The sequence below is a fragment of the Pan troglodytes genome, chromosome 3 (assembly GCF_028858775.2).
Source record: "Pan troglodytes isolate AG18354 chromosome 3, NHGRI_mPanTro3-v2.0_pri, whole genome shotgun sequence".
In the NCBI taxonomy this organism is placed as follows: domain Eukaryota; kingdom Metazoa; phylum Chordata; class Mammalia; order Primates; family Hominidae; genus Pan; species Pan troglodytes.
The window spans coordinates 10,440,419-10,448,408 of NC_072401.2; the positions used below are offsets into that span (position 1 = coordinate 10,440,419).

At 45.8% G+C, this 7,990-nt stretch overlaps 1 protein-coding gene across 19 annotated transcripts in view; it reads right to left on the reverse strand.

Moving 5' to 3' along the window:
- The window catches only part of SLC2A9 (solute carrier family 2 member 9), a 279,004-nt gene that overhangs the window by 211,353 nt on the left and 59,661 nt on the right, over nt 1-7,990 (reverse strand). For all 19 annotated transcript variants that reach the window (XM_063809388.1, XM_063809384.1, XM_063809396.1 and 16 more), the window contains 2 exons: nt 7,497-7,621; nt 2,035-2,180 (listed from right to left, as the gene is read on the reverse strand). In XM_063809388.1, the coding sequence (XP_063665458.1) occupies nt 2,035-2,180; nt 7,497-7,621 (271 nt within the window). The remainder of the gene's footprint in view (nt 1-2,034; nt 2,181-7,496; nt 7,622-7,990) is intronic.

Sequence of the window (7,990 nt, forward strand, 5' to 3'; positions counted from 1 at the left end):
TGGATATTTTGAGAATTTTAAAATATCTTTAGAAACAAAAAGCAAAAGAGTCTCTTTAGTTTGGAACCTCACTTAGGTTGAGAGACTGTTTCTAACACACTCACAATTAATTATAGAAATCGTCACGCATATGACAACCACAAATGTAAAATGTGAGTTGTTTCTGTTTTTGCAAAAGAAGAAACTAAAGTCATAGCCGTAATAACCCAGAATGGTCATAATAAAAGATCAGAAGCAGATGCCTCTAAGGTGACCTCGATTGGCTGAAATATAAAAAGTCACTTATAATACCACAGAAAAGTACACTTAAGAATGGTCAAAATGGTAAACTTTATGTGGATTTTACAATAAAAATGTTCAAAACATTTAAAATTTGCTTTAAAAATGGAATACAGTGATTCCTCCACTTATAAAACCTTCCACTGAATGAGAAAGGAGCTGGCCCTAGAGTCAGTGAGGCTCAGTAGCTGGGACAGAAAGGACCCTGTGGACAGAATTAGCCCCTTCTCTCCAGAGCGCCCACATTCCCAGAAACACCAGTGTGATCCATCCTTGGATGTATAAGACACAACCCATACGTGGCTTTGAAAGCACACAGACTCGGGTTCTGCTTTCAGCACCAATATGCCCTTGTTTGTGAGAGCTCTGTCCCTTACCTCTCTCTGCTTGCATCCAAGGCTGCATATCTGAGCTACTCACAAAGTAGCTGTTAGGATTTGAGCAGCATAACAAACGAGTCTTTTACATAACTGCTCTAGGACGTGCGAATTTGTTATGTTTGCCCCCTGCTGCTAGAATTCAGCTCCACAGGGAGCTGTTTGTCTGTTGTGCACTGTTCGTGCCTAGAACAGTCTGGCATGAAGTGGGCATTCAACCATCATTAGTGGTTTAATCTCTGCCTGCCCTCCTGCCCTGCCTGTGTGAGTGGGAAGGCAGCGCCCCTGCATCCCTGGGAGGCATCCCCTGGGAGGAATCCTAGCAAGTCCAGTGGCCTCTTTATCCCCATGTCTACCACCTCAGTCGCAGCTGCATCCTTCCCTTACCATGTGTACCAATAGCAGCAGCCCTCTGCCTCTCTCCTCCCCACCCTTCCCACTCTAGTCTACACCCACCGCCTCCACCCCAGAGCCACCTTCTAACACTGATCTGGCCATGTCACCCTCCAGCTCCAGTGCCACCCAGGGCTTCCTATTCCCCCAGGGTGAAGTCTGTGGTGGCTCAGTGAACAGACGCTTCATCTCTCACCCTCCCCATGCCTGCTTTCTCCTCAGCCCCACAGCCATCTGAGTTCTTTCCCAGGGCTGTGCCCCATCTTGAGCCTTTTCTTTACTGATTTCCTTTCTCTGGTATATCCTCTCTCCCAATCCCCATCATCACCTACCTAACTCCTGCTTACCCTTCAGGAGTCCATTTAGAGGCCACCTCTTCTAAAAAGCCTTCCTTGATTTTACCCCACCCCATTCAACCTGAGTGAAATGTTTCTTTTCTCCCTGCCAAGGCCACACAGCAAGTAAATCATCGAACTGGGATTCAAATTCAGGCCCACCTGCTCCCAAAACAGTAAGCCAAAACCGGAAGACTCTACTTACTTATCTATTCAGGAAAAAAGAGACTAAAGAATGAGGTAGAGCTAAGCTAACGTCTTGAAAAGATGCCCAAAATATATTAAATGAAAACACCAGGTTGTAGAACAATGTGTATGGCATAATTCCATCAAAGCCACAATAAACTATATATGTTTATATAGGTTTTTAAAGCACAGAAGATGCCTAAACAAACACAAATTGAGCTATTAATGATAATTACTGGGTGGGTGAACTTAAACATTCTATAAGGTTTCAATTTGTTATGTATTCTTTATGTCCTTAAAAAAATAAACTCAAAGGAACTCCACAACTTTTCTCCAATAATAAGTAAGAAGCTTGAATACCAGAAATTGCAAAATACAGGGACCAGCTTTTGGAGAAAAGGCTCCTTCCTGCAGTGGTAACATGAGGTGAGAGCAGATGCGGTTGACCAGGGAGCCACACTCACCTTTCCCAGCAGCTCGGGCAGGCCCAGAAGCTGCCCAGTGAACACGCCAAGGCAGATAAAGATGGCAGTCACCTGCCCCAGAGAGCCACGGATCTCCTTGGGTGAGATCTCACTTAGGTACATGGGGAGCACACTGAGGGCGACGCCTGTAAAGAGAAAGCATAGCAGCAGTTAGAGAGGTGTCTTCCCTGGGGGAGCCGCACTCTGGTTACAATGCCTCTCTTGGCTCTGCTTTGCCCTGGACATTAAATAGCACTGTAGCCACGGCATTTTTCCCAGCACTTAGCACAAATTGCCAAAGCTTTCCCATGAACTTTATAAATTTAATACTAAAGTATGACTGGAGGTGCATTTCAGAGGACAGGACACAGCTGATGGTGTTGGTGGAGGTGATGGTATTGATGGTGATAATGACGGTGATGGTGATAACGGTGGTCGTGATGGTAGTGATGGTGGTGGTGATAGTGATGGTCATGATGGTGATGATGATGGTAGTGGTGATGGTAGTAATGGTGATGGTGGTGGTGGTAGTGATGGTAATGATGGCGATGGTGACGGTGATGATGGTGGTGGTAATGGTAGTGATGGTGGTGGTGGCAGTGATGGTCATGATGGTGATGATGATGATGGTGGTGGTGATGACTGTGATGATGGTTGTGGCAATGATGATGATGGTGATAGTGGTGGTGGTAGTAATGATGGTCATGATGGTGATGATGGTGATGGTGGTGATGATGATGGTAATGTTGATGGCAGTAGCAATAGTGATGATGATGGTGATGGTGATGATGATGGTAGTGATGGTGGTGGTGGTGGTGCTGGTGATGGTAATGATGGTGATGGTGGTGGTGCTGATGGTGATAATGGTTTTAGCAATGATGATGGTGATTGTGGTGGTAGTAGTAATGGTGATGATAGTGATGGTGATGGTGGTGGTGCTGATGGTGATGATGGTTGTAGCAATGATGATGGTGATTGTGGTGGTAGTAGTAATGGTGATGATGGTGATGGTGGTGGTGCTGATGGTGATGATGGTTGTAGCAATGATGATGGTGATTGTGGTGGTAGTAGTAATGGTGATGATAGTGATGGTGGCGATGGTGGTGATAGTGATGGTGTGGTGGTGGTGGTGATGGTGATGGTGGTGATGGTGGTCACAACGATAATAGCCAATACACATAGTGGCTACCAAGTAACAGGAATCCTTCTCATCTCTTTATATGTATTAACGTATTTACTTTTAACAATAGTCTTCTGAATTAAATATACTATTACTATTTCTCTTCTAAAGATTAGTAAACTGAGGCACAGAAAAGTTGAGTAACTTGCCTAAATCACCAAGTAATGTCCAGAGATGTTTAAAAAAATTATTTTGCCCAATAGAGCCCCAGTGGGTCTCTGATCTTAGAACTTGCGCTTTTCCCACCAGCTAACATTGCCTCTTGTCATAAATTACAGGACTCAGTTATGGCAGATGCTATTATACTCATTTTATAAAAATATAATAGTTTTTTTCTCTAAACCTTCTAGATGAAGAACACTCCAGGAAGATGCCCTGTTGTCCTATTATGGTTTCAAATACTCCGGGAGAACCTGGCTGGATTAGCAAGTCTTAGAGCCTTCTATCATCTCAAAATCCTTCAGGTTTATCATTTGGCTTTAAATTCTTTTTTTTTTTTTTTTTCAAGATGGGGTTTCACTCTTGTTTCCCAGGCTGGAGCACAATGGCTTGATCTCGGCTCACCACAACTTCCACCTCCCGGGTTCAAGTGATTCTCCTGCCTCAGCCTCCTGAGTAGCTGGGATTACAGGCATGCGCCACCACGCCCAGCTAATTTTTGTATTTTTAGTAGAGACGGGTTTCTCCATGTTGGTCAGCTGGTCTCGAACTCCCGACCTCAGATGATCCGCCTGCCTTGGCCTCCCAAAGTGTTAGGATTACAGGCATGAGCCACTGCGCCCGGACCGGCTTTAAATTCTTTATTACAAACAGATCGGCCAGTTCAGGTAATAGCAGCAATATTCCTTTCTTTCTGACCAATTGTCTCACCTTAAGTGCCCTCGAGTTCTTCTCTCTGCTTTGAGAGGGTTGGTGAGAATACATGACATGAAGTCTCCAAGTCCTGGCGTGACTCCAACAGGCCACGTGCCACAAGTCAGAAAGACCGAAGTTTTTTCTTTCCTTCTTGTTCTTCTTTCTTTCCTGCTTCTTTTTGAAAGCTCATAGGAAAAAGGGTCTAAAAGACATTTGTTCTATCTCTGTGGTTTTGTAAAAGGTCCATCTTGGAATGCAGCTTATTTTTAGTTTAGGAAATTCAGAGATCAATTAGTTATATGTTCGAAGGGTCAACTCCCCAGATTAGTCAAAGCAACAAGAAAGGGGATAATGGATAAAATATAAAACTGCCAAACAGAGAATCTCAGTTGCCTCCACTAGGAAAGGACTTCCCAGAAGATCCACTGCAACCTCATCCAGCCTTTCTCCAAAGCAGGCAGGGCCTCTGAAACCCAAATCCTAGATCTGTACTTTATTAATTAAGAACACAAATAACAACAATGACAATAATACCATCAGCATTCCTGGAGTGGGGCACTAAGTGCCTGGAACTACACTAAGTACTTCACATACGTAGAACATCGTTTATTTTATTTATTTATTTATTTATTTATGTATTTACTTCTGAGATCGAGTTTTGCTATTGTTGCCCAGACTGGAGTGCAATGGGTGATCTCGGCTCACCGCAACCTCCATCTCCTCAGTTCAAGTGGTTCTCCCACCTCAGCCTCCCGAGTAGCTGGGATTACAGGTATATGCCACCATGCCCAGCTAATTTTGTATTTTCAGTAGAGACAGGGTTTCTCCATGTTGGTCAGGCTGCTCTCAAACTCCTGACCTCAGGTGATCCGCCCGCCTCGGCCTCCCAAAGTGCTGGGATTACAGGTGTGAGCCACCGTGCCCGGCCCATTTAATTTTCACATCACCCAACAAGGGAGGCCTTACTGCTAAGTTGCCACGCCAGGTGGGAAAGAGGCCAAGACTGTGAGGTCAATGGTTCCTGCAGTGGTCCCTGATTTGTACCCCCTCCCTGGATCGACATCCTTGGGGAGTTAGTCCTGTCTGACATTTATTCTGCACGTGGCCATGGGACTTGCTTGGGCCAAAGGGACACCAGCAAACGTGCATGCAAAGTGCTTGCACATTGTGCACATTGGGACTTTCTCCTTTGGCTGCTGTTGGAAGCCCAAGAACTTTATGCGAGGCAGCCCAGGCCCCCCTGGCCCAGGGTGGGAAGCCAAGAAATGAGCTGGCCCACTGACAGCCCCTGAGACCAGGCCACCTGCTAACACCCAAACACAGGCGTGAGACCATCCCAGGTCATCCAGCCACTGACCAACCTGAAGCCACCACAGACACATGAGAAGGCCCAGCAGAGATTGGCAGAGCTGGCCCAGAGCAGAACTGCCCAGCCGACCCACAGAAGTGAAAGCACAGGAAAATGGTTACTATTTGAAGCCATTAAGTTTTGTTTTGTTTTTTAAGAGACAGGGTTTCGCTCTGTAGCCAAGGCTAAAATGCAGTGGTGCCATCATGGCTTAACTTTCGGGGTTTTTAAATGCATCAAACCTAACCTATACAGATAAATTAATGAAATTAATGGAAGCAAGTGAGAGCATTCAGGCAGTCTGACTCCATAGTCTTCACCCTTAACCACTTTCCTGCTCCAGCTTTCTGAGCATTAGGGCCCCCATTTGTAAAATGAACATGAAAAAACAGTCTTTCATTACAGGAGGAGATCAAAAAAGATGAAAAGCATGAACACAGTTGGTCAGTTATAAAACATTACATAGACACCAGCCATTATTCTTACGGATAAACTCTCAATAGCCATCAATAGAAGGAGTCTATTCAAGTAGTATAGACAAATGAATAGACAAATGATTGAGGAGTCATTTCATCTTGAGTTTGGACTATTAGAGAGGCCTAGATTATTCCCCTCCAGCAGGGCAACAAAAGTAAGTGAAGCCTCCTCTTCTCAACCTTACTTCCAGGCCCCCACTCTCCTGCTCACCTCTCCCTGAGACATTTTTATTGTTCATCTCACTCAGCTGAACAACCTGGTACCCTCAGCTTTTAAGACATCGACAAGGAAGGGAATTAGCCTTTAAGAAGCTCATGCTAGGTTCCAGGCAGTACATATGTGTATATGTGTGTGTGTGAGAGAGACAGAGAGAGAGAGAGAGTGTGTGTGTGTTTCCGTTCAGCCTTATTATAGCCTTTTGAAGTAGGTATTATTACCACCATTTTACAAATGGGAAAACCAAGGCTCAGAGCCATTAAGTAACTTGCAGCGGAACTGAGATCCAAACTCAGGGATTTCTAATCCTAAGGCTTGCAATCTTTCCACAAATGCCTAAAAGTGATACTTTATGGATTTGCCTATTTAGAAAGAGAGCAGAGTTTGTCTGACAATATATCTTGAGTCTCCTACTCTCACTCCCATAGCCAGGATCTGTCCCCTTCTCTGCAGCTCCCCGCCTAGCCCAGTCCCTTCCCCTGAACAGCTGGCTCCTCTGATTCCACTCCTGGCTTCCCCTCATACTCCATTACTGGAACAAACCAGTCCATGTCACATTCATCTCAACCCTCCCTGCATACTTGGCACAGGCCCACAGTCCTCGCCGTGGCCTACAAGGTCTTATGTGATCTGGCCCCAGCTCCTCTTTGGCGTCATCAGCACCCACACATCTCCTTGCTCTTTCCCAGACGTGCCATGCCTCCTTCCGCCTCTGAGACATAATACTCTTCTCTCTGCTGGGAACAGTTCTCACCCTTGGCTCCTCTGGTCTCTGCTCAGGTTTCCTTCTCTAAGCAGTCTTCCCTGATTGGCCTTTCTAAAACAGCCCTCACCACCCTCCTGTCCTGCTTTGTTTTCTTCCTAGGACATGCTACTATCTACCTTATGTATCTGTCTGCCCACTAGAATGTAAGCTCCAGGGACAGGGTCTTGTTAATCATTGTGTCTCCATCCTATAGTGTGCCAGCCCTCGCAGGTGCTCTACAAATGCCTGGCGAGTAAATGAAACAACGAATGAGTCAGAGGCCCAGAGAAGAAACCCCATCCTCATAAAAGCCCCATGAAAACCACAAATAACCTTGGAATATTAACATTATGATGAAGGTGACCAAACAGAAGGCATGACATGCTGAAGACCATCAAGGTCTTTGGGGTAGACTGCGGACCCTGCCCAGCATTCCTCAATTAGGGGCTAGAGCATCATGAATGGGATGGTTCATCCCACAGGACTGTCCCACTTTATGCAGAGTTCCAGCATCCTTGGTCCCTGCCAAGTCAATGCCAGCAGAGAGCCCCAGTCATGTGACAGCCCCAAACACCTCTCACATTTTGGGACACCCCCAAGGAGTATGTTACTGTTCCCTCCCCGTCATGGTGAACTCTCACCTCCATCTATGCCCATGATGAAGCGTCCCACGATGAGCATTTCAAAGGCTCCTGCCTGGAGCGAGCAGGCCATCAGCAATGCAGCAGAAATTGCAAACCCATTATTGGCCAGCAAAGTGTGCTTCCTGGAAAGAAAGGAAAGATTTGATGAAGAAGTCTAACCATGAGGCATGTCACTGAACTGTCCATCCCAGGAGCAGGAGCCAGGCCCTTCTGAAGGGTGAGTAGAGCAAGACTCAGGCACAGTGCAGGGAGCACTGGCCTTGCCACCTCTGGCTGTGTGACTGGGTTCAGCCCTGGGGTCTACTAGGTCACTTCCAAAGGCACCATCAGCCTTGACATCTATGAATTCTCTGTGGTAGTATTTTATTGCTTTAATTCTAAGACTATCATTTAACATTTCTGAAGTCAGTGGTCATCTTACAATTCGTGAGTCAGGGTCCAGGCAGGAAAATGGAAACCACTCTAGGTATTTTAATGGAGAGAATTTAACA